Source organism: Hyaena hyaena, unplaced genomic scaffold, assembly GCF_003009895.1.
Source record: "Hyaena hyaena isolate Hyena2069 unplaced genomic scaffold, ASM300989v1 scaffold_947, whole genome shotgun sequence".
Taxonomy (NCBI): Eukaryota; Metazoa; Chordata; class Mammalia; order Carnivora; family Hyaenidae; genus Hyaena; species Hyaena hyaena.
In genome coordinates, this window is record NW_024081579.1 from 243,422 (window position 1) to 271,220 (window position 27,799).

At 39.7% G+C, this 27,799-nt stretch overlaps 1 protein-coding gene across 5 annotated transcripts; it reads right to left on the minus strand.

The window, feature by feature from the left end:
- Positions 1-778: 778 nt before the first annotated feature.
- DCUN1D5 (defective in cullin neddylation 1 domain containing 5) lies at positions 779-27,799 on the minus strand. 5 transcript variants are annotated; one of them, XM_039221132.1, is made up of 8 exons: positions 27,400-27,799; positions 25,528-25,619; positions 20,304-20,374; positions 19,799-19,890; positions 5,234-5,342; positions 5,044-5,148; positions 3,374-3,476; positions 779-1,494 (listed from the first exon to the last, which is right to left on the minus strand). In XM_039221132.1, the coding sequence occupies exons 1-8, from the start codon at positions 27,483-27,485 to the stop codon at positions 1,439-1,441; spliced, it is 714 nt and encodes a 237-aa protein (XP_039077063.1). In that variant the 5' UTR covers positions 27,486-27,799; the 3' UTR covers positions 779-1,438. The 5 variants fall into 5 exon arrangements, with proteins under 5 accessions (XP_039077063.1, XP_039077064.1, XP_039077065.1 ...); XM_039221133.1 differs by lacking the exon at positions 25,528-25,619 and having other exon boundaries at positions 27,400-27,485; XM_039221134.1 differs by lacking the exons at positions 19,799-19,890; positions 20,304-20,374; positions 25,528-25,619.

Consider the following 27,799-nt stretch of genomic DNA (forward strand, 5'->3'; position numbering starts at 1 on the left):
AGTACAAAGTGTTTCCCTTAAAAGGCAAGTAAGACAGTAATCATCTTCTCCTGGCTCATTAACCAAGAAGCAAACAAACCATAAAAACCTTTATATCTGATTCTCCCTTATGGAGTCAATACTGAAAGTCACTCATGCCAAAAGAAATGTCATTATTGTGAAAAATAATCTATTTACCTCCTCCACTCACACACTGAAATTAGGAATGCTGTGGGGGCTGTGGCTGGACAGTGAAGGTGGACAGCTCTCACGTTACTGGGACGTTGGGTGGTTTGAAAAGTGGTGTTGAAACAGCCCTGTTCCTGGCCCAAAAGATGTCTTTCACGTGAATTAGAAAGGCTGTCCTTTCCTCAAGAGACTTTATTGCCAACGTTTAGAAAATCGAGATAATTAGCAAAGCAGTGATCGTACCAATATAAACGGCACCCCTGAGTTGTGCACCACTGACACCCAGAGTGCTCTTAAGACCCCATATTTTATTACCTTCTCTTCCTAGATGTATTTTAACTAAACCCACAACATCAGAGCTAAGGTTCTCTTTAAGGCCAAACCAAAGACCTTCAACAAAACTCTCCATATAACAAGATGACAGTTAGGGATCATATACACAACAGTGATGATCATACAGCTTCAATACTGGTCTTGATTCTCTTCAGGCTAATTTTGAGACCATTAATACATGAATCTTGCTCTTTCAAATAGAGATAGAACTTTTAAACTGACAGAACAAAGAAAACTTAGGTCACATTAAGAATATATATGCAATGCTGACTTACACTCATTGACCAAACTATTTAAAGGTTAGGAAACAAAACAGCTGGACATAATGTATCCAATTCTAAATGTTTCAGATCAAGTATGTGCTAAGACCATGGTACGGTCACAGAAAACCAGAGCTGAAAGCAGGAGGGTCCCCGGGATCCAGGGACGTGTTTATCTGCTGTATCGGAAAATTGTCATCCCAGACGTGAAGCCTACACTAGTTCTAAGAGTGCGCAGATGAATACATGAGCCGCACCGTAGGCAGACCAACTACTGCCAACTGCGGAGGTTGTTCCAAATCTTTAAAATTCCAAATTCATGGCAAGAAAGATCCTCTAAAATTCAAAAATGAAAATTTACAAAAATAAATACCACTCTGACACTTAAGGGACATCTTCACTGTAAGGCCTTTGTCACAAATCTGAATCTTTATTGTTCTGAAATAAATGTTATAAACATAACCCAAAACAAAAACTTGGATATTCAGTCTCAGAAGAGGTGTGGCTCAATGCCCATCACATGTAACAAGAAAACTTCCTTTAAAAAAAAGGAAAACAAAGTACTATGAGAAGTCTTTCACAAGAATGAAAATGCACCCTTTGGACTCTTCCTCATCTCATCAGCCTGTACACACGTGGGCATCAGAAGGTTTGCATTTTCTCCACAAGAGCTCTTGCTATGATGTTTGACGGATTTTTTGCCACTCAACAAATTCATCGAGAAGAACAGGCCCTAGAAGTAAAGAAGCATGTTTTGTTAGATTCAGTGAACTCACCCCTCTCACTATTAACGTACTCTCCCCGAGCTCTGAACGTGATGGGGATGGACCCGACCCCCGCACTGCCTCATGCGTGTTTCCCTTCCTGCTGTCTACTTAGTGCTCTTTTCTTTCTCAGCCTTGTCTTTTCTGAGAGAAGGGACATTCCACAAGGGGTATTCACTGCAACTACCCTCGCAAGGCTGCAATGTTTTAAGAACTCTCCAATAACTAAGTCAAGATAAACCTCTCCCTTTGTCTAAATGCTCACAGCATTCTGTTGATATTAAGGAATATGAAAAGTGTTTAACATCTTTCTGTTATATCATGAAGAGCAGGTAAGTTTGTTGAAGGGGTGGCCATATAAGAGAATTATATTATTCCAGTAACAGGACTGAGTATAAATCTAAACACAAAGTAAGTGCCTAATGAATACCTGACCTAAAAACTATTCTAAAAAGAGATGTGAGGGGCACCTGGGTGGTTCAGTCAGTTAAGCGCCTGACTTCAGCTTGAGTCATGATCACAGAGTTCCTGAGTTCGAGCCACAAGTCGGGCTCCGTGCTGACTGCTCACAGCGTGGAACCTTCTTTGGATTCTGTCTCTCTCTCTCTCTGCCCCTCCCCCACTTGCGCACTCTCTCAAAAACAAACACTAAGAAAAATTAAAAAGACACTTGTGTAAAGCAGGGGTTCCAAACTCATTTCCTTACAGAAGCCATTCCTTAAATGAGCTCACTCTTTTTGCTTGTTTAAAGAGAGGAAAACTCACTGCCAGAAGAAAGTATGCTCGCTCTAGTTTTCTTAAAACACATACCCCTTGATGGTCTGTCTTTCTCTCATTTTTCAATGACATACCTCTCTACTCTAAGAAAATCGGGAGACAGGCACAATCATAAATGGCAACCGAAATGTACCCTGGCTGCTGGCATAGCTACGGGTCAGCAAAAGTGAGATCCAAGTTCGACACAAGCTACTACGTGGCTTCCGTCACTAATTCCAGATAGTTATGTCAGATTTTGTTTTTTCAAACAAATATGGAAGCTGAATTTTTATACAAAAATTGTTTGATATGTTCGTTGACTCAAAACATGCCTGAATATACACACTCTTAGGCCTGCCTGCCAGGTTACTGCTGCTACCAAAGTGTCATTTCTAAAGTATTACTGAATTTGGAACATTCTGGGGGAGAGGTCACAATATAAACTACAGGGAGAACAACATTATCCCTTCTTCAGCATTTTGTATGATCTCAATGCTGAAGAGAGAAGTCCACGTTTCAATTTACTTTTATAGGAATGTATCCTCCAATGTACTCCCAGGATCTGTTTTATGGCATTCTGCCCTTTGCACTGAAGAGTATGGGCAGATATTTTAACTTGAATGACTGAAAAATGGTATTTCATCAACCGTTCACTCAGGCATCTGTGAGGGAAGTTATTCTGACATTATCTGCTATGCCATCAGGGGGTGCTATGATTAACCCTGAAGGTCTTTCTACTGTACCTGATGTTTTGCTTTCCTCTTTTAAAAATTATGACTGTTTTCTTCTTCCGTAGAAAAAATGCCAGGGTAGGCAAGAAAGCAGAATTTTAGCTTTTAGATGCAGAAATTATCATTTAAATTTAGCTATGATGTTCCAGTACATTTCTGAGAGACTGGAAACATTCCACTGATCACCAGAGACTATAATACTGCTCAATCTCAGCCCTCCCCTACACCTTCAACATGATGACATAAAAAAAGTTACTGTCAGGAAGTTTAAATCCTTTACGATAATGCTACACAAATGCGTGTCCTCATGTAATAGTTCACAGAACTTTATTGTCACGGGAAAACACAGTATTATACTTACAAGCACCATCTTCATCGTAGTTACTAAGATCCGCATGGACAGTTCTGCTGAATTCTAACACATTGTACCACTGATCTTTGTTCATAACACGATACTTTGATTGCTAGAAAAGGATATAAACGTTAGGAATACAGAACAAGCATTATCTATTAGGCCATGACTTAAATCTAGTTATACCATTATTTTGTGATATGGTCTTTCTTAAAGCATTTCGTCCTCTTGGGGCGCCTGGGGGGGCTCAGTCAGTTGGGCCTTTGACTTGGGCTCAGGTCATGATCTCACGGTTCATGGGTTTGAGCCCCACGCTGGGCTCTGTGCTAACTGCCAGCTCAGAGCCTGGTGCCTGTTTCAGATTCTGTGTCTCCCTCTCTCTCTGACCTTCCCCTGCTCACGTTGTCTCTCTCTCTCTCTCTCTTTCATAATAAAACATTTAAAAAAAATTTTTTTAAAAAGCATTTACTCCTCTTTAATCACTTGGGCTTCTAAGACAATCCTCAGGGATATTTACATGTTAACATCATCCAGTCCATTTCTTCTTTATCTTTCCTCCACTTTGGAGAAATGATGGGAGCACCAAAGGTACTAATCGAATAAAACTCAGTAGGCGTCTCCCACGTATGCACTTCTGTAAGCATCACTGAAATCAAGTTGTACAGCGTATGCTACATGCACAAAGTTCCCTCGCGCCGCTACCCAGTACACTGCTTTTCTGTGTGACATTTACTGTTTAGCTACATTCTGAAGTTGCCATTTTTGCAGGGAGTAGAAAGAGTACTGATTTGGGTTCAAATCCCACTTCTGTCACTTAGGTGAGTGACCTTGGTAACATCAGTTAACAGCAGAGGCCACTTTTTCATCTGCTAAACAGGGATAAAACCTAATTCAAAACTGTGTCAAACACCCTCCCCATAATAAGTGATGAAAATACTTAGTTCTCTCAGCTCCCTTTAGAGGTGAATATTTTTAGATTTGGTCCTATTTATTTTTGCCCCAAACTACTGATAGGAGGAACACTGGTACCATCTATCACAAACATCTACTTTATTAGCCTTTCCTAAGCCTACACTACTAGGCTTAAAGATCTAAGTGTCCTTGAAACCCACTCACTCAGTCCCTGTCATACGGCCTCTCAGCAGAAGCTTTCAACAGAATTACTCGAGGAATTCACTATGATAATCAGCTTTGTGAGAAATCATTTTCAAAGCAAAACCAAAAGCATCTGTCTTCTAGAAACAGTGAGATCTATACCAAAAAACCTGAAATTGAAAAGGCACAAAAACATAAAACCAAAGAAAGCAGTGGAAAAAAAGAACAGTATCTTAAAATCACTGCTGGTGGTAGGTGCTATGGTAAACTTTTCTTCTACATGAAAAACGTCTTTGCTAAAATAAAATGTATTTCTTTACGGTTCATTTTTTTTTTTTTTTTAATTGGGGGTGGGGAGGCAAGGCTGGAATCAGAGTATCTCATGTACAGAATATATTAATGAACATGAGCTTGTGTCTAAAAATGATGACATATATGTACACATTTTATCAGAAACTTTTTGCTTAAGATTTTTCTTAAAGCCAAGTATTTAAAAGTCCATTTCTTTTTCCTCATTTAAAGGTGTAATTTCATAGTACGTTTTAGAACTAACATTTAATACTTATGGAGAACAGTGCACATACCTCCAGGTACTGGTAAAACACTGAAAACAGCGGCCATGTCCTTCCAAGCAGCAGGGCGAGCATAGACTTAGCGGTATCGATATCAAGGCTTCTCTGATCTTTATCCTAGAACGGAAGTAAAAAATTTTCCTAAGTGTGGTTTCGAGATTTAAAAAATGTTAAAATTACAAAACATGGAAATTCCACCTACCCTTGCAAAATCAAAGGCATATCTGTAGATATTCTTAAACGAAGAAATATCATTCAACTGTGAGCGCAAAAAGTCAAATTTGTTCTGTAACTTTTCTGTGCAGTCACACCTTAAATTAAAAAAGCCAAATACATTATATAATCCATAAAATTCAATAAAATCATCATTAGGCGGGGTCAGAAGAAATGTATTAAAAAGAAAGTGAGTGCATCTATGAATTAATCTAGGTTTAAAATTCTGATTCACAAATTTATAGTTACTAACAAACTTACTGCCTTGTACCTATCAATGGAATAAAAGGGGAAAATGGAAAAAAAGAGAAAACCTGGCCATGAATGAAAGTTCAGTCCAATGACCTTCCTTTAAAAAAAATACAACTCAATAAAAAACTCCAGTAAAATCACAAATATGTCTTAAGAAGAGATGTATGAAGCTGTGCTTTTAGTGCATGTAAAGTTTTTAAAAAGACGGCACAACAAAGGAAATTAACCAGGCCTCTGTCACAGATTTCACTGGAAAATTCTCAGGCACAGCTTGGTGAAAAGAGATTAGCCATGAGTGGTTTTAAAAGTTCAGGATATAACACAGAGAAATTAACACACTATATTAGTGCTTCAGTCATAGATTCAGATTCCTGCATTTTTAGTGACTGAATACCAAGGTAAATGAGTGGCAGTACCTGACTTAAGTAAGGTACAGACATCAAAGGACGCAAACAAGTTACCTGTGTTATTTCCAAAGAGGAGGCACTAAACATAAAGTATACAGAGTGCTCACGGACGCTCACAGAAGCTCTGACTCTCAGGGGCTGACATGAACTCCACTGGTCAGCAAGAACCAGGTCGCCACACCCGTGCCCTGGTCACACGGCACTCACCATTCACCAAGGCCACAGCTATGCGTCAGTACAGAGCACTGCCTATACCTGAAACAGTGCTCCCTCGAACATTCTGACAAAACACCACTTGCCAAAACCTACCTCACATGTCGCCATCACTGAGCGGTCACCTGACTCCCTTTCATTACATGGGTCACTCCACCTACTGTGAGCTGCCATACTCCTCCCAGAATGGACTTGGTTCTCATCATGGACCACAGACATCCAGCACTCCTGCATTTAACTGAGACCTTCACTATTCTAAACCAGCAATGTGACTTCTAACTTTATTAAGATGTAAGTATTTTGGATACATTTCTCATGCTGATTAAACCTTTCCTTCCTAGAATAAGCCAAACTGGATAATGTTTGTTACCTGTTGCATACATTGCTAGATTTTCTGCTGTGTTCATAAATGACACTTGCTTGTAAATTTTATTCCTTCACACTCTTTAGTAGTTTTTTTTTTTTTAAACGTTTATTTATTATTGACAGACAGACAGAGACAGAGCATGAGCATGGAAGGGGCAGAGAGAAAGAGAGACACAGAATTAGAATCAGGCTCTAGGCTCTGAGCTGTCAGCACAGAGCCCGATGCAGGGCTCGAACTCACGAATAGCAAGATCATGACCTGAGCCGAAGTCAGATGCTTAACTGACTGAGCCACGCAGGCGCCCCTCTCTTTACTAGTTTTGATAACAAGCTCATAGCACAAGCCTCAGAAAATGAAATGATAATTATTACCCCTTTTTTTCTATTTTCTGAAAAAGCTTACTAACACTGGAATTAGCATTTGGCCAAAATCAGCTGAAAAAAGCCACCTGGGTCTGTATTATTATTTATTTTTGCTTTCTGTTTTTCTTCATCATCTTCCCAGAATTTCTTGATTATTTCAACTGCAGGTTTACTTTCTCTTTTACTAATGTCTAACTAAACATCTTTTTACCGCTTTTTCTTCAGGTTGATCCTTTCTCTAACTTATTAAGTTTGATACTAGTTCATTTGATTTGAGGTTTTCTTTCTCTTGTTTTTAGTTATTTTTTAATGTTTGCTTTTTGAGAGAGAGAGCGAGCGAGCTGGGGAGGGGCACAGAGAAATGGAGACAGAACCCAAAGCAGGCTCTACGCTGTCAGCACAGACCCCGAAGTGGGGCTCAAACCCATAAGCCGTGAGATCATGACCTGAGCTAAGTTGGACACTCAACCGACTGAGTCACCCAGGCAGCCCAATTTCTCTTTTAATGTAACATTTAAGGCTACAGATTTTCCTCTAAGTACAATTAAAGCTTCAGCCCAGTTCTGATAAATAGTATTGCTTTGATTATTCACTTGTAAATTATTCCTTGACAAGATGGTTTCAGAGGAGTGGTAGAGATAAAGTCACCTTAGAGATAAAGGTGACCCTTGAACAACACAGGTTTAAACTGTGTGGGTCCACTTGTATGTGGATTTTTTTTAACTTTATTTTTTAATGTTTTATTTATTTCTGAGAGAGAGACAGGGAGACAGTGTGAGCAGGGGAGGGTCAGAGAGGGGGAGAGACACAGAATCTGAAACGGGCTCCAGGCTCTGAGCTAGCTTTCAGCACAGAGCCCGACGCGGGGCTCAAACTCATGAACCTGAGATCATGACCTGAGCTGAAGTCGGATGCTTAACCAAATGAGGGCACCACACAGGCACCCCTGGATTTTTTTTTCAATAAATACAATATAGTGCTGTAAATATATTTTCTTGATAGTCTTCTTAAGAAAGTTTCTTTTCTCTAACTTATTGTATTATAAGAATGTAGTATATAATACATTTAACATACACAACATGTAACTTGACTGTTTCCGTTATGGGTAAGGCTTCCGAGCAACAGCAGGCTAGTAGGTTTTGGAGAAGCCAACAGTCACATGTGGATATGTAACTGGGCAGGAACTCCCATGCTTCCCACCCTCTCCTGCCTAGGCGGTGCTGGGAGCAGCCAGCTAAAACAGAATGTTTAAATAAGGCCCGGAGTTGGGGCACCTGGGTGGCTGTCAGTTGGGTGTCCAACTCTTGGTTTTAGCTCAGAACATGATCTCAAGTTCATGGTATCAGGCCCCACATCAGGCTCCACACTGACAAAACAGAGCCTGCTTGGAATTCTCTCTCTCCCTCTCTCTCTGACACTCTCCCTCCTCTGAAAATAAATACAAAACAAATAAGATCTAGAGTTTTATAACACAATACTCAAAATTTCCAGGCTTCAATAAAAATTCCTGCATTTTTCAAGGGTCAAGTGTATAGACAAATGCCTTCTAAGAATCTGGTTCTGATAGAGAGCAGAGGAAAGTGACACTAAATAGTGTGGGATGGGGACAGAAGGTTTGCTTTTTTTTCTTTTAGTCAACAAATACCTTCTGCTTCCAGGAAGATGAAGTAAATGTACTTTCCCCCCACATCCCCTGCTCATTCCACTAAAAGCCAGAGACATCATACATAAAACAAACACAAGATTGAAAAAACTGTGAAAGATTCTCAGGAACAATACAGTGCGGTTTTCTTTTGCTTTTTCTCCCCCAGACCTGGAGATGAAGGAGTCAGCAAACCAGAAAAGCCAATGGGGTAGACGGAAACAGAAAACTCCCAACAGAAGCTTGCTCTCCCTCTAGCAGAAACTGAGCAGCCTGGCAAGAAAGCAAGCTTTGAACACTCTTCTCCATTCAAACAGCCCAGAAAAAGCCAGCTCAACGGCCACTGATGCCAGCAAAGACTGACTGAGGACCTGAATGGTCCACCGTCACCAGGATGTAAGGAGACCCCTCCCCTTCCACTCAATTTCCACCTCCAGCACTGTTAGTGAGAACCACATAAAAATGTGAACTCCCACTCCCAGCAGCTGGTAGGAGTAGTGCCCTAAGGCCAGTGTCAGAGGAGGCCTGTGAGGAGGCAGGCTACACGCCACTCACGGTGTCACCCAGAAGTTCTCCGTGGAGGCCTACTGGGGGCATGAACTCTCCTGCCTGCTAACAATGATGAGGAATTCCCTCCTCCTGAGAAGGTGGTGGTAGAGAAAGCTAGATAAAAGGAAGGTTTACCTAAGATCCAGAGTTTCATAATATAATACTCAGAATTTCCAGGTTCCAATAAGAAAGCACTTATCATACCAACAACCAAGATGGCAAAAAGATGTAAAAAGAGGGCAAATATGTGCAAATACTGAAATGACAAGATGTGTTTAAAATTATCTGATGCAGGGGAGCCTGAATGGCTCAGTTGGTTAAGCATCCGACTTTGCTCAGATCATGATCTCACGGTTCGTGGGTTCGAGCCCCGTGTTGGGCTCTGTGCTGACAGCTCAGAGCCTGGGCCTGCTTCGGATTCTGTTTCCCTCTGTCTCTGACCCTCCCCTGCTTACACTGTCTCTCTCTCAGAAATAAGTAAAACATTGAAAAAAATGATCTGATACAGATTTTAAAACAGTTCTGAAGAAAATGCCTTAATGAGCAATTATGGACGTAATAAAACAAGTGAAAATGTAGAAAGTCTCAGCAAATAGTGAGTCTAGGAAAAAAAATACAATAACAAAAAAAAAAAAACAAATGGAAACATTTGAATTGTAAAATACAGGGCAGACTTAAATCTTAATGTATCAATAATTATATTAAATGTAAGTAGTCTGTACCAATTAGACACAAAGATTAACAGAGCACATCAAAACAACCCATGAAACCAAAATGACCCAACTATATGCTATCTAGAAGAAATGAAGGGACTGCAAACACAACATAGGCAGACTGAAAATAAAAGGTGAAAATGGACATATTCTGGAAATAGTAACCAAAAGAAATGAGGAGCAGCTTTATCGATATCGGCTAATATAGACGTCTGAGCCAAGAAAATGATCAGAACATAGAAAAATGTTATGTCATGATAAAAGGCCAATCCACCAAAAATATGTAACAATTTGTTTTGTTTGTTTTAGAGAGAGAGAGCAAGTGCGTGCGACCAGGGAGTGGGGGCGAAGAGAGAGACAGAGAGACTCTAAGCTGACAAAGTAGAGCCTGACGCGGGGCTCCATCCCACAACCATGAGATCTTGACTGGAGCTGAAATCAAGACTCAGACTCCAAGCCAACTGAGCCACCGAGGCACCCGAGAAGATGTAACAATTCTAAAAGTATATGCATCAAACAACAGAACTGCAAAGTGAAGCAACAACTTGAAGAGGAGAAATAAACAAACATCCGATTACTGTTAGAGATTTCAACACTCCTCTGTCAGCAACAGATAGAACTAGACACCCCATCAGCAAACAAAAGAATTCAAGACCATCAAACAACAAGATCTACCTGGTGATAACAGAACATGCCACTCAGGGACAAGACACGTATTCTTTTCGAGCATGTGTACAACAGAAACCAGGAAAGACTACAACCTGAGCCATTAAGAAAACGCTGACAAACATAAAAGAGCTGAAATCACGCAGGGTAATGTTCTATGACGACAATGAAACCAAACTAGAAGTAACAGGAAGACAACTGCAAAATCTCCAAACACTTAGAAACTAAACAACAAACTCCTAAATAATCCACAGGTGAGAACAAGTCTCAATGGAAACCAAAAAAAGATAGCGAACTCAAAGAAAATAAAAAGGCAACTCAAATTTTGTTGAGACCCAAAGCAGTGCTGAGGGGGAAATTCACACAACTAAATGCAAATATTATAACACAGAAAAAAATCTCAATCAATAATCTAAGCTTTCTATCTTCAGAATCTAGAAAAAGAAGAGCATATCTAAAATGAGGAGAAAGTAAATTAAGAGCAGAAATAAGTAAAACTGAAAACAGAAAAAAGAAAGAAAAATCAACAAAACAAAGAGCTGATTTTTTGGAAAAAGTCAGTAAAACCGACAAGTCCCTAGCAAGAATAACAAAGGAAAAAAGACAAAAATTATCAATATCAGGAATGAAACAAAAGATACGATTACAGACCTGTAGACATCAAAAGGATATAAATATGGCCACTTATTTATATAATAGACCAGTTCTTTGAAAAACAAAAATTACTATCACACACAATATAAAACAAGTAATTTGATAAAATGATCTGAAATAAAAAGTAATTTGAGTAGCCCTGTAACTATTAAAAAATCTAATTAAAAATTTCAAAAATTCTGAAAAAGAAACCTGTAGGTTCAGATGGTTTCACTGGAGAATTCTACCCATCTGTGAAGAACAATTCTATGCTCTACCTTGCAAAAAATAAATTATAAGGAAAAATTTCCCAATTCCTTTTACAAAGCCAGATTTACCTTACCAGACACCAAAACCAAGTAAAGGCAGTATCAAAAAAAAAAAAAAAATTGCACACAAAAAAATTGTAACTATGTACGATGATGGATGTTAACTAGACTTAACCATGGTAATCATTTCCCAAAATACACAAATATTGAATCATTATGTTGTACATCCAAAATGAACAATGTTTTGTCTATTATATCCCAGGAAATAAATAAGAAAAAAAAAACCCAACAACAAACCAATATCCCTCATGAATCCTTAACAAAATATTAACTAAAAGAATTCAGCAGTATATAAAAATAATTATAGACTATAACCAAGTGGGATTTATTCCAGGTATGCAAACTGGTTCAGTATTAAAAAACCAATCAATGTCCTGCAATATTAACAATCTAAAAGAAGAAAAACTACATGATTAGATGATTTGATACAGAAAAAGCACTTAAAATATTTAACATCCACTCATGTATAAACTCACAGAAAAACACGAACAGAAAGCAACTCCCTCAACTTGATAAAGAGCACCTACAGACAACCTACAGCTAACACACTTTGTAGTAAGAGAATGAATTACCTCTAAGCTGGGGAGCAAAGGAAAGGATGTCCACTCTCACCAGGATTACTCAACACAATGGTACAAGTTCAAGCCAATGCAATATGTTAAGGAAAGGAAATAAAAGACATACAAGACCAGAAAAGAAATGAAATTGCCCCTATTTCCTTATTTTGGGTTATAATCATTTGACATGACTGTCTATGTAGACAATCCAAGGAAGACACATATACACATAAACTCAGAATAAGTGAGTTCAGCAACATCACAGGATACAAGACAACCGTACAAAAATCAATTGTATTTCTACAGACTAGTAATGAATATATGGATATTGGAATTAAAAATACAATTCTACTTACAATGGCTCAAAATAAAAACAAAATATTACATACAGTTCTAACACAACATGTACAGAATCTGTATGCTGAAAACTACACACAATGAAAAAAATCAAACACCAAAAACAGAAACATATCTATCTTGCATGTATTCAAAGACTCAAAACAGTACTCATTTCTCACCAATTTCATTATGCAGTTTAACCAAAATCTCAGTAAGATCTTTTGTAGGTAAAAAGATCATCCTAAAATTTTTGGAAGAGCGAAAACAATTTTGAAAGGAGATCAATCAGTCTCTGTGAATTAAAAGACTTTGTATACAGCAGCACTGTGTGGGACTGGCAGAGATTTAAGACACAGAGCGACAGAACAGAGAACCCAGGGGCGCCTGGGTGGCTTAGTCGGTTAAGCATCCGACTTTCGCTTAGGTCACGATCTCACGGTTCATGGGTTCGAGCCCCGCGTCAGGCTCTGTGCTGACTGCCAGCTCAGAGCCTGGAGCCTGTTTCAGAGTCTGTGACTCCCTCTCTCTCTGACCCTCCCCTGCTCACGCTGTCTGTCTGTCTGTCTGTCTGTCTCTCTCTCTCTCCCCTAGGGGGAAAAAAAAACATTAAAAAAAAAAAAAAGAACAGAGAACCCAGAGACAGACTGACACACAAATATGTCCAACCAATACTGGGCAAGATGCAAAAGCAATTCAAGGGAGGAAAGACCTTTTACAACAAATAAACTGTGGAGCAAGTGGGCATCTGGAGGCGGAGAATAAACCAAAACCTGTCTCTCACTTTTTAAAGAAATCAACTCAAAATATAAATGTAAAATATAAAAATATAAACCTTTCCAGAAAAAAGAGGAAGGTAAAATTCTCAGGATCTAGGGAAAGAACTCTTGGATTTGACATCAAAAGCACAATTCACAGAAGGAAAGACTGATCAAATGAACTTCATCAAAATTAAAAACTTCTGCTCTGCCCAAGTCCTCGCAAGAGGCCAAAAACACAAGCTACAGAGTGGGAGAAAGTAACTCTAGCCCACATGCCTGAGGAAGGGCTTATAGCTCAAATACACAGAAAACTCATCAGTAAAAAAAAACTATCCACTAATATCCCTTATCCCTTTCCTATTTTCCTCAGATATTGTAGGTCACCTATTCTTACTTTATCTATACCCACTTCCTTTGTAAGTAACTCAGCTGTTGAGTTTTAAATCTTTAATGTTTTTCACTTTCAGAGATTTAATTTGCATTTGAAATCTGATCTGAGACCATCCTTTATTCTTTAAAACACAGTAAATTTATTTTATGCTGAGATGACAATTCAAAATACTAGTCTTAAGAGTCTAATTCTGAAATTTAAGATGTTTCCTAATATGCTTAGTGATTTATGATTGTTAATCAATGAAAACTGAACCTTTTCCTGCAAAAATTGAGGCTTCTGTTTAAAATGCATTCCTGTACACAAGAATCACTCCCACTATATACACAAAAATACTATTTACCTGGGACACTTGTAAATACATTTTTGGCTTGTGTCATACAAATAACGAATTCCAGCCTTTAATGTGCACGATGAAGACTTTTTGTTAAGAATTCTCTTGGGAATAAGCCCTCCACTATATGCAGAACCAAGTGCAGCAATCCCATCTCCATCTCCTGGGTACACGTGACATCAGTAAGTTACTCTTGAGTTTTTTATCTGATTTTCTCAACTTACTCAGACCCTGCAATTTTGCCTCCTATTCAGAATATGCACCACAGGTTAATGACTAGACTCTATGTGACTAGAAACAGGTAGTAACCTTAAGGTAAATGTCAGCTCCACATATCCCTATGGTATCACCATCTCTCGTCATTTCCGGCCTCTGATTATGTTCCTTAATTATGGTCAAGTCCAGGCATGCTTTTTAAAATACATGTTTATATTTTATCCTGCATTTAAGTGTTTTACATGATAAACGGTTTCTTTGCACATTTTGTCTGCCAAGTGGCCAGAAAAGGAAATCGAAATTTGGACAGGTTAACCTTCCAATTTGTCTGGGGCCTAGTTCCTAGTATGAATGAGTGCACAATATATTTCGTTCAGAAACAAGATTTTTACTATTTATTAAAAATATATCACTTATTATTTCATTAAGTGGCTTCTATCAGCACATTCTTCATTACGTGAAAAATAAAGCTTTAATGGCATTGAAAATGGAGTTAACTTCTACCAGAAGGATATGCAAAAGAAACGAATTCTCAGATTATATGTGCCTATAATGCTGTTTGGAACTCTGGGTGTCTTCAGGCTCTCCAGCGTTATCAGTTGATTAAGTTCCGAGGGTTCTGCATTTTAAGGAGTCAGTTACATGTACTATCTCCCTCATGATGATCTATCTCAAGAGGCCTCATCTTCTAAGTCTTTGTAGCTTCCTGTAGAAATGTTTTTCACATATTTTTTAATAATGTGATAAACATTTTCACACAGGCTCTCACTGAGAACCTTAGTACACCTGAGACTCAGCAAGACAAATACGATAAAGGACGGTGACCACCATTCAGTCCTTCCTCTCACAACCACCAGCGTTTGAAATCTCTCTTCAGGGCCTGGAGTGCATAAGCACCCTACAATTATTTGTTAAATAGAAGTATGAATACCAAAAATAAGCCACAAAGTATTTAATTATAAAAGGTTTCAAAATCCCTACCTGGGGAAAGGTTAGCAGGAAACTGTAGTTCAAACAGGATTATAAAGTCTGTAGGTGGTAACTTACAAATTACCAAGGAGAAAAGAAGCCAAATAAAACGACAGTCTTTTGCAAATAACACTCCACAGGTACACAGAGCACACTATTATTTACACACACACACACACACACACACACACACACACACACACACACCCGTAAGTTTAAGACGGAGATGAGATGAAGAACAAAGTTGCAAGTCAGACACACCTGGTAAAACTGTAAAACTCCAACTTCTCCACACACAAGTGGCTTCAGGAAAGCTATTTAATCTCTTCAGCCTTGGTTTCCTCAGTTTTAAAATGACAACAACAGACAACCATGAGACTAAATGAGAATACACAACTTAAATATTGACAACAGTTCTCAGGTGAGATGCTCCTTTTGAGGCAAATGGCTTAACAATTATCTTAAACACACTGGTGTCTGTCCAAACTAATCAATCCATACCATTCCTAATGGTCTACCTACATCTTGAGCAGAGAAAGAATCTAACCAACAAAGAACAGGTAACGTTTTCTTGGAGAAGAGTGGGAAAGAAAAGTACAAACTTGCACATTTATTACTGGTATCACAGAGACTGAACAGACCTGCAAAACCAGTGAACGCAGTTCAAGTCTTACATTTAACCCGGCCCAAAGCTTTAGAAAGAACACTGCCCCGGAAGTAAAAAGAAATGCAGACTTAACTAGTATTATCAAGGAAAGCAAGGGATAGTTTTTTGAATGACAACTAAATAAAACCTCACAGATTTTAGGGAACGCTCGCACAACAGGATACCATCCTCCAAGGCCACGGAGGTTAGAATGAGTGGAGATGGGTTTATATTTCAACATTAGGACTTGGAGGTTAATTTCCTGAAGACTGCTAAATAAACATTTGATTAACAAAGGCGGCTTTTAAATTTCTGCTTCATTAAAGACCTCTAAAATGAGAAGAAATTACCATTTACGTATTAGCTCTAAGTGAGGTTCTCTTCCTTAATTAGTGAAGTCCCAATAAGTATGCTGTGACACCCCATTCTATAACAGGAAGAATTTTCTCCACAAAGTTCTGTATTTAGAACTCTCTCTGAATAAGGTCTACTGACCAGAACAAAACAGCACAACCCTGGGGGTGCCTGGAAATGTGAGCAGGGCGTCAGAAATTGTCAAGATTACTCTTGAGAGAGCAGACAGGAAGAATGCTAATGGCAACTAGTAGTTGCGCCCCAAATACTAAGTGAACGGCAGTCACACCCCACACGCACCAGAGCACCCCATCCCTATAGGAAAATCAGACAGATGCTCCCCATCTCTCCCCCTAAATAAAGTCGGGCCAGACCACTGCCTTTAATCCTCAAGTCCAGGGCTCAGTACAGAGACCAGAAGGCAGACGGTGCACAACTTGTAATCTACCAACAGGCTGCTGAGTTACTTCCATTTCCATCAGAAGTTAGCCTCCTGATGGTTTTTCTCATGATCACGACCAAAGACAGTGTTCTCCACCAGCATGCCCTCCATTTCGCCCTTGCTCCAACCCTACCTTCAGTGGGCAGATGTGAGGAAAGCTCTCTGCTCCAGCCAGCAAGGTGCCCCAGTATAAACATGAAGTACCCGTGGACTCTTGCACCCACATATATGAGGAAGAGGGAGGTGCACCCGCCACACCATGTGCCTTCCCGGGGGGGGGGGGGGGGGGCGGGGATCACACCTGCTGTTTTCACAAGAGTATGTGAGCATCGAACATAAAACAACTGCGCTAGCGAGAGCTACCTCCCAACCTCGGAGGTGTCCCACGACCTAGCACAAGGCTGGCCAAGGCCCTCCCATCGTGCAGCCATTCCCTCCACTACCTGGAACACAGACCGGTTCTGTCAATTTTCTTTACTATCTTCCACTGTAATAATCCAGACTACTTTCCTTTCCCATGCTCTGCTCACAACTTCCTCTTTGGAAATAACATTTTCCTGGATCCTGAACCATCACCATCCTAATTATTCTTCAAGGCCCAGTTCAGTGATCCCCGTATGAAGGTTCTCTGGTATTCTCCTCATTACCAACTGTGCATCCACAGTATGCTGTACTTTTACTCTAGCACCTGCCACATCGACCTGGATTCAAAGTCACAGTATTTCGATGCCACCCCTGCCTTCCTGGCATGTTAACCAAGGGCAGGAGCCACGTCTCCAGTTTCCCTGTGATCACCAATTAAGAGGCACAGTGCTTACCATAAACACCTATCAAATCCAATCCAATTACAATGATGGAAACTACACAGAGCAAAATCCCTGGAAGAGATATGGCAATGGCACTTTCTGACACCTACAAAATGGCCATTCTAGTTACGTACAAACTCATACCTACAGATTCTTTCACACAAAAAAGGCAACCCAGTTATGAAAAGTCTACATGAATAAATAGCCTTAACATAAATCACTGTACAAAAGTATTCTGAACGCTGATCAACACTATATAATTACAAGTTTTAGTTACTCATGGTTATTACTGTCTACTATCCTTGACCATGGTATGCGTTTTAACTACCATACCGTCTCAATTCTTTAGCTGAGTTCGAAGGGTTAAAATTAACTATTTTCAAACAATTGATAACTACACAAAGATAAATGTAGGGACCACAAAATAACTATGTCCAGGTCAAACGAAATCCTTAAAATATGAAAAATCTAGAAAGGGAATCAAGTCTGTGAAGGTTTACATTTTATGATTACATGTCAATATAACACCAAACATACCAGGCAACTACAAAATAAAAATTAAGACTTACATATTTTTTTGGTCTCTCAGTTTAAATTTTAAACTACTGTATTCCTCAGCAAATTTTTTAATAAGGGAGTAATAAGGCGTAGTTAATTGATAGAAGATACTCTGTATTTCATGTAGCAATCTAGATCATGGGGAGGAAAACACCAACTATTTTCCCAGTCAAGAACACTTGCCTAATATGAGCAGCTCCAAGGCCCTATGTAGGCAAACAGGCAGGAAGGAATAAATTAGTGAAGCAAAAACTCTGGGTCAATTTTTTAAGTATTAAATAATTGCTTTTATTTTGTGTAGCTTAGGAACTTCCTATAGAAAAAATGTGCTAATAAAACATAAGTTCAAGGGTAAAATCAATTTCTATTCTTGTACCCAAAGCCATGTGTTAGTTACTCAAGAATAATTATTAAAAATGCTTTGATTTACACACTTCTGTTACACAAAGGCTCTTTATGTTATATCAAGTTATGCAGAAACATAAACACTGAGAAACTTTTTGTTTTAAAACACACAAACTGGGATACTCAAAAAAGCAATATATAAAAAACTTCAGCAGGAGTCATACAAAAAACTGTTATAATGTCAACCGAAATGTCTTTATAATGCATAAGCCATGTTATAACTGAAACATATTTCAATAAAACAGACTAAGCTACATGAAAACCAGTTTATATTCTTCGCATACTCCTATGTATAGTTTATCTTCCTCTAAAAAGCTAATTGAAGGTTGGTTATTTCCAAGAATTTCAGAATCAACATCATTTTAATTGGTCAGTTATGAGACCTAGATGAATGACAGTCCAAACTTGGTTGTAAATACCATGATTCAAAAAGTTAGTTAACAGTCCTGTATTTTATAAAGAATGCTAAAACATAAATGCAGAAACATGACGCAAAGTACAGTATGCCAAACCTAGGTGAACATTTTCTTTACCTCTTTGAGTCTGACTGCTTATCTCACCTATAAGTAACTGAAATGACTGATTTCAATTCATAAAATCAAAGGGTTGATTTTATGTTCTATTTTAGAAATTATAATTTGGCTCATATAAGCAAAGGTTTTTACCTAAAAAATAATATATAAAATAGCTATATGTTAATGTTGGTTAAAAAGGAGAATTACAACGCATTAGATGCTGAAAATTCAAATATAAAACACTTAAGTTCCATATGAATACTTAAAAAAAATAAGCAAGGTATTCTGAAATGTAAGGACACACAATCGAGTAATAAAAAAGTTAAATGTATTAATAAAACCATAACCACAACAGGAAACCACAGGGCTAATTAACCCCCAGTTTTTGGCTCAAAAATATTATAAATTAATGCTTCCTCTATTTTAGAATGTTGATAATTAATAATGTCCTGCATGAACATTAGGAACATGACATAATTTAAAAAGAACACATAATTACTAATTCTGCAACTAAGCACACTTTACTCTGAAAAGTCAAAATCAAATTATTTTTATCAAGAAGCAATTCAGTAACTTACACAAGAGTTCAAAGGGAGCCTCTAAGTTTGTAACTAGAACAGCTAAAGGCTGCAGGGGAGCCATACAAACTTTCTACTTTTGCTCTTTATAAGATTAATTTGGCAAAAAAGAAACAATAGAAGTGCCATGTAACTCTATCTTTGGATTTCTCTTCAAAATCAAGCATAAAATTGAAGAGGCCCCCCAGAGCCTGGGGCAGCTCAAAGAACAAACTCCTTCCATGGCAGAACTCAACATTCAGAGAAAGAAATCACTCATTGCTCAAACAATCTGTGGGTAAACAACTCTGATCACAGACCCCAATACACCCATGAAGAGTCCATAATTTTAATAGGACTGTACTAAGCTTCTCAGAGAATATGAAAGATGGGGTAACTGTTCATTTTGCCAAGACCACAATATAAATGTTACCAAACCCTAGCTGATTGTTACAGATCAAACCAATTTGATTATTTTAAGGTGAAACCTTACTTCTAAAAATTATGAAGCACAAAATATCAATTAAGATCTTCAAATAGGCCATCAAATTTGTTTTTTAAAAAAATGTCTTACTGTAATGAAGTCATCCCCTTTAACCATTCTTCCTTGGTAAAAAATCCCATGCTTTCAGCCTCCAATTTCCACGCTAAAACTAACATAATAATCTGGAAAGAACAGAACATAAAGGATAGGGGAAAAGTCAGCACAGAGATAATCATGTCTATATTTTATCATGGAGAGCATTTTTATACAACTATTTCCATCCTTCAACTATTAAAGAGTATTACCTCTGGAATTATTAACTCTGAAAAATTTAGATGGGCCAATTTCTTAAAAGTAAAAAGTTCTAACAGTTTTTGAGGGTAGAATCTCTCTCACTCTATCACAAATGACATTTCTATCAAGAAAGAGAACAATGCCCAACTTAAGCTGATTAAAAATACCTTAAATGAAAATCTACAGTATTAACCATGAAGAAACATAATCTTGACATAAGATTAAAGCGTCCCAAGGTTTAGAAATTTATAAATATGCTATACCCCACTTGTATTCCGTTCTACTTAGAAATAAAACATACATTTTCAGGTTCAACACCAATGTCTTCACAAAATTTTTCCATTCCTTCTGGCCCTACAACTTCATCAGGACCTTCAAAGACAAAAATAATTTATATATTTTATTGTTATAATTTAATATCAACATAAAACATTAGCCATTGTACTAAGGCATCTATGAATATACCATAATATTTTTTATAACTAAATTTGATTTTGACACATCTTGGATAAAGTGTAAATGTTTGTTATATGATTTAAAATGTAAAATTTTTGAAATATTCTTTAAACACCACATTACAAAATGAAATTAAGAAAAGAGAAATACCAGTCACTTGTCTGTACAGTAACTTGAACCCATCCATTAAAAAAACATTCATGAGAGACTCTCCGAAGAAAATTTTTGGCAATGTATAAATAGAAAGAGGCACATAAAATTCTGCTACAAAGTGTAGGCCCAACCCATTTCAAGACATTAAGCAAAGAATGTTTTCTTACTAAAACAGAAGGTCATTTATTACCCTTCTGAAATATAACCAAATAAAATTAAATACTTTAAAAAAGATATAAATATATGTTATGGAGATAACAACTTAAGGGAACTCCTATTTTCCTTATCATCTTGGTTCTAAACTAGGCAACAAAGCATTAGTTATGCCGCCTTATTATAATACATATAATAACACTAATTTCTCACTTAGCTTATGTCTAGCATTTGTCCAAAACTTAACGATACTTAGCTTATTTTTCTCCCTCAATAACACTAAATATAAATCAATACAACAATTCTCATATTTTTTGTTATCATATTCCTAAAAGATAGTAATTACATCACTGCTGGGTCTCTTTTGTAACTTGGTAAGACTACAACAAATTTGTGACAGCATGGATGGACCTTGAGAGCATCATGCTAAGTGAAGTAAGTCAAAGACAAATAACATATGATGTCACTTCCTTGTGGAATCTACAAACAAAAACAAGCACCCCAAACTCATAGATACAGAGAACAGAGGCAGGGACAGAGGGTAGGCAAAATGGATGAAGGTGGTCAAAAGGTACAAGTGTCTAGTTATAAAGTAGGTATGTCCTGGGGATGTGACGTACAGCCTGATGACTGAAATTAATACTACCATATTGTTATACTGGAAAGCTCCTACGAGAGTACGTCTTAAGACTTAAGAGTACTCATCATGAGAGAAAAATGCATAAACATGTGTGGGACAGATGTCAACTAGACTTACTGTGATCATTTTGCAGTATATGCATATATCAAACTATTACACTGTACTGTCCTTTCTGTAATACAAAGACCGAATCGATACTTAAAGCAACTGTGAAATACGACAGAAATCACTATTACATTTGATTTTTGAAAAGTCTTGAAATATGATTGTTAAAGTGACCCAAAAAAATCTTTGTTTCCCTTTCTTAAGAACTTATAAATCACAGACCAGACCACAGCCACTCAGGGGGCATTTCAGGCCCACCATCATTTGTTCACAAGTACAGCATGAAATCCACGCTCTATAGTTTGTCCTAACAGAAGAATACAGCCGTCCAGTGCATGTGCCAATATACTCCTGTGGCCTCAGACGAGATCCACGCTGTTAAGAGGATGTTAAAACATGGTCTGAAACCAAAATCTTTATTTAATTTTTTGATTTAAATAAGTACTGCACTTATTTATGCAGTGAGGTGGTAAAAGGTGAAAGGGTGGTAATTATAGAACTTTCACTTCCCAATATATAGTTGAGAATTTTTTTTAATGAGAATGTGTTAATTACTGTAATTTTAGAAGCATACATATACAATAAAGCTGTTAAAAAATATAGCGGAGTATGTTCCCTTCCATGTGATTTAGTGGAAGAAAACAAAGGTTTTTAAGCCACGACTCTTAAAGTATTATAAATTTTTCTTATGAAGAAAAAAGCTGACTGGGCCTCAGAGCTGCCATCATTAGTAATCACAAGACAAAGGTGAAGAGCTGCTAGCAAGAAATATCAGTCACTATCATGAAACACAGTGTCCTAGAAATTGGGGAGTTTATCAGTGGTTAACTTTGATGAGATTCAAATTAAATTGTCATAAGGAGACATATAAAGACATACACAAGATCTTTCTGTAAATGTTCAGTGACTTTCCCAAAGCAATGCAAATAATAACAAATCTAAATCTAAAACAAGGTCAATACCAATGTCCTTTTCCCAGACCACATTAATGTTAGTTTTACTTTCTGAAATACACTCTTCCAATAAATCTACTCTGGGGCTGAATTTAACTCTCAGGCAAAAAACAGGTTTCCATTCAACCTAAGAAGCTTTGGAAATTATTTAGCTCAATCTACAAGTAGGGAGAATTTCATTAGAACTAAGCAATCCTATCTTCTTTTGGGTTCTCCATAAGATTTTAAACATGCCTTTTCACTTTCCATGTTTGTGTTCACCAACAGGTCCCATGTATTACTGAATCCTTGCCAAAATATTTTTTATACTTAAAAAAAATCAAAAAATTTTTTTAATAACCATACAATGTTCCCAGCGCTTTCTGCAGGGTGTAAAACCATGCCAGCCATAGCAGATGCTCAGGAAAGAAAACTGTGCTCAATGAATGATAGATGTCCACCATGAGCTACATGGGAGCTACACTGTTAATTGTGGAGCAGTACTGTAAAAACACAGCCAGTGTACCTCATGCTGTAATGCTATTACTCTTTTAACAACAGCTTACGCTTGTGAGTTCTGACAACATTCCAGGTACTGTGCTGTGTTTTACGTGTATTATTCTCAGTAGGCACAATCACTGACTCTATGTTAATAAGGGACACCGCTATTTTATTTTAAGACAGAACACCTACTGTTTCTTTGGCTAATAACTGCTTTCTCCTGGTCAGTTATGTCTCTGCCCAGAGTCATGGCTAGAGAAGCTTCCCTATAAAACCTACTTGAAAGTCCATCCAGGGGCGCCTGGGTGGCTTAGTCGGTTAAGCGTCCGACTTTCGCTTGGGTCATGATCTCGCGGTTTGTGGGTTCAAGCCCCACGTCGGGCTGTGTGCTGACTGCCAGCTCCGAGCCTGGAGCCTGTTTCAGAGTCTGTGACTCCCTCTCTCTCTGACCCTCCCCTGCTCACGCTGTCTCTCTCTCTCTCCTAGAAATAAATAAAACATTAAAAAAAAAAAAGTCTTGGGGCACCTGGGTGGCTTAGTCGGTTAAGCGACCGACTTTCGCTTAGGTCATGATCTCGCGGTTTGTGGGCTCGAGCCCCGCGTCGGGCTCTGTGCTGACTGCCAGCTCAGAGCCTGGGGCCTATTTCAGTCTGTGTCTCCCTCTCTCTCTGACCCTCCCCTGCTCACGCTGTCTCTCTCCTAGAAATAAATAAAAACATTAAAAAAAAAAAAAAAAGTTCATCCAAACTTGCTACTTTGTGTCCCTACACTGCACCGTATTTTTACCCTTATAACCCTCCGCAATCTATACTTATCTTGCCTACTTACCTATTTTCTGTCTTCCCCACTAGAAGTCAAAGCCCCCCCAAGGGCAGGGAGGGATCTTTCCTAACTTCTTTACTGTGTCCCCAGCACCAGGTCAGTGCCTGACACACAGTGAATGCTCAGGAAACATTTACTGAATGAATCGTTCAATACATGACATAATATAAAATGCCCTCAAGTGCATTCGCTATTATTTCTTTGTAGAAGAAAAATCAGTTGCTATGTACATAATGAAAACAGAAATGACAAGATAGTAGTCATTAAAAGCACAAGCTCTGCAACAGAGTGACCTAAATCTGAATACAAGTTCCTGTCACCGTATGATCTCAACCTCGGTTTTCTCATCTCTAAAAAGGGGTAACACCGCCTACTTGGCAAAAGGACACATTATATAATTACGAATTTAGAAGCAGAGATAGCAATTATTATGTCGACTATTACAAAAATGCTAGCAAAGGAAATAAATATTTAGCTACTTAGAATCTCCTGCTACCCACCAAAGTCCCAATTATGCTAACACAAATACGCATAAATGAAAAAAAATGGACTAATTTTATGGTATCTTATGGAATCTTTTTACAAGTGAAATAAGATGAGTGACTTTTTGATTCTATGTCATAAATTCCAGTAAAACTGGCATTTTGAATAATGGGTCAACATTTTAAATGGAGGTCAGTAAGAAATGAATCCCTTTCATTTAATTTGGGTTAGACACTGTCTTGGGACGCCAGAAATAGCAGTTTTTCTGGTCTAGAAAGAATCTGTTCTGTTACTAAACAATTTTTAAATCATACTTTGGGGGTCCAGCTGATTTTAAGTTACATCCATAGTCTTACTTCCCACACTGTTAGCCTAAAGTTACACTTCAAGTTCAGAGTACACTTTAGACCTTAACAGATTAGCACAAAACCTAAGAGTGGCTGCATCTACACTGTTTTGTGTTAGCCACTGAGAGTGATAGTGACACAAGGGGGAGGGCGAAGCTATAAAATCATGAATTCCAGGAGACCAAAACCTAGATTTTTAGGGGAAAAAATGTTTTCATACACACTTATGGACAAGTTAGGAATAAATGAGAAGTAAAGGGCCCAGAGCTTTATGCCCACCACCTGCAGCTTAAGTCACAGCTCCTTCAAAAGCCCTTCCTGACACAATGCTGGGTTACATATTCCTATGAACTACTGCAGTACTTCTTCCTAAATCAGCATTTATCACACTGTATCACATCAGTGTTTCCCTTCTTATGTATTACCCCACTTCTGGAAGAACTGAAGGGCTAAACAGCAATTATCAAAGGGCAAATGTGCTGTGCTATGACATATCTGCATTTTAAATCTTTTACTATGTCTCTGAAAAGTTGCAGAAAATGTTACTTTGGGTCCAGAAAATTTTCAATAGAATATGGAAAAAATAAGAATTACATAAAGTACAAATTGTTTTATTACATACTTTGTTTTCCATAATATCAACTCTACTTTGCTAATGGACATAATCCAATAAATGTATCTGTTTACAAACTGAATTAAGAGTGACTTTCACCCCTCCCACTAGCATATATTGAATTATATTTATATGTTTAAAGAAGCAGCATCCTGACATGGCACCAAAATCTTAGCCTACCCAGAATCCTCAGTCTTGACCCTGATCCCAGGTCACAGCACTAACACAAAGCAGGCCTGCAATAAATAATTTGTTAAATGAATGAACCAAAACACTTTGTAAAGCACGTGACTGATATCTTCTTATATTAATTTCATTACCTGCATACTCATAAAACCAAGCCAGGCACTTCTTGCTTGAAAAATGTTCCTCTCCACTTATTAGTCTAGCAGGGGGTTGGGATCTGCAATAGCTTAGAAAACACACAAATGCCTAAGAATTTATCAAGTCTCAACTTTCAGTGAAAAGCTAAGTGCAACATGAACTACTTCAATTCAAACTAAACAAAATATTATTATTATTATTTTACCGCTGGTATCATAGGAAAAAAAATGGAGTTGTTTAGTATTTGCAATTGGGAACAGTAGTCTGTCCGTAAAGCTTTCTTGCTAAGGAAGCCAAAATGCTACTCTGCTCACTATCAAAGTCCGATAACATCAACTAAAATCATTTCCCCAGATTTCAAAATGACCACATGGAAATTCGACCTAATGGTCTTAACACAGGTCTAAGAGCTGGGAAAGTATAAATCTTCACAGTGATTCTTCTGGTCTGCATGAAAATTGTATTTCTGTAAAACAGACATACATTCGAAAACAAAATCTTACAAAGTATATTTTGATACTTAATGAATCAATATTTTTAAAAATATACATATATTAACAGTTGTTGATCACCTGCCAAACTTAAATAGATAATTAAAGGTAAAAGACGAGTTAGGACCCAAGAGTATAATTAAATTCCACAGATTAAAAACAAAAACGACAGATAATTGTACAAACAGGAAGATAATAATTGTACAAATAATTGAGCCAAAGCTATTTAATGCCAAAGTCCATCTCTTCCATAAAATCATTAAAAGTTGGGAAGTTCATAAACGGCCTTTAGGGCTTAAGGAGAAGCGCTGGGCCCTGGGCCAGCGGGGGCTGTGGCACGCGAGGCGCCGCGCGCGGTTCTCGGCGGACAGAGCGGAGCCGGCCGGCAACGCGCCCCGGGTCACAACCTGCGCCGCTTGCGCACCGAGGCCGGCCGCGAGCGAGAGCGGGGAGAGCCGACCCGGACGCGTCCCAGGACCGCGCGCGGGCCGGGGGCGCGGCCCACCCCCGTTCTGGGGTGAGCTACCGGGAGGGGTGGGAAAGCCGTGTCATCCTTCACGGGCTCTTAGCTGAGAGTGGGACAGGCGGGGAAGCGGGAAAAAGGAAGAGGAGACGGAGTCACCTACCGCACGTCTTGAGCACATCTCTCTGCAAGGAGAGCGCGCCAGCATCACGTCTACACCGCGGACTACCGTCTCGTCTCCATGGCAGCGCCTCAACTTATTCCCTCAGACACCCGAGGAGCAGGTTCAAAACCACCCCCTCCCCCCCAGCCGGCGGATTCTGTGCAGCACTCGGGTGCTGGGCCGCCTCCAGGACACGCCACCGCGGGACCAGGGATCAAAGGGCCGTAACTACAGCTCGGCTTTATTTTCTGTCTCTTCTCTGGGCGGGGGGGGGGGGGGGGCTCGAGTGAAGTAAGGACCAGATCGTCAGCGACTCGGTCGGCAGCGAACAGCACCCTCAGTGCCCGGACGCGGAAGCGCGAGCAGGGCCTTCCCGACGCCGCACGCACGGGCTCGGCGCAGGTGAGGCACCAGACGCGCAGAAAAGCGGCTTCCTGCTGGGACCTTCCGGCTCCGGCCGCGGCGAATCCCCGGCGTGGACCGCTCGCCGCGTCCCAGCCGGCGGCGGTCAGCGCCCCTCCGCGCCGCTCCGCACCCCTCCCCTCCCCTCCCCTGCACAGAAATTCCGGAGGCGCCGCTCCCGCCGGCCCGCACGCCCGCCCAGGCGGGAAGGCCGCGGGGGGCGAGCGCAGGGGGCGGCCCCGGGCGCCGCGTGCCGTGTCGGCGGGGGCGCACCCTCCGGACCCGAGCCCCGGACCGCCGCTCGTGCGGGAACACGGAGGACTGGGTGGGGGTGGGGGGGACGTGATACCTGGAGATTTTACACTTCTTCAGGCCTCCGTCTTCCGCCACTGCCGCCGCTACCCCAGGGGATTTTCTCTTCTTCTTCACCGGCATCTTCCGCCCTCCCCGGCGGGGCGGCCCGGGGAGCCGGGGAAGGGGGTCGCCGTCCGCCGGGGACGCCTCAGTGCCGGCACCCGGGTCCCAGGGACAGCAGCAGGCGCAGGAGCGGGGCCGCCAGCCCGGCCCAGCGCGGCCCAGCGCGGCCGCAGCCCGCCGCCAGGCCCCCTCCTCGTCCTCCGCGCGGGGCCGGGGGCGCTCCTGGCCGGGGGACGCCGCGGCTCGCTCGCACCGGGACGAGAGAACGCGGACAGCGCGGCACGGCCACCGCTCACACACTCGCAGGGCAGGAGGCTCGCTCTGACCCGGAC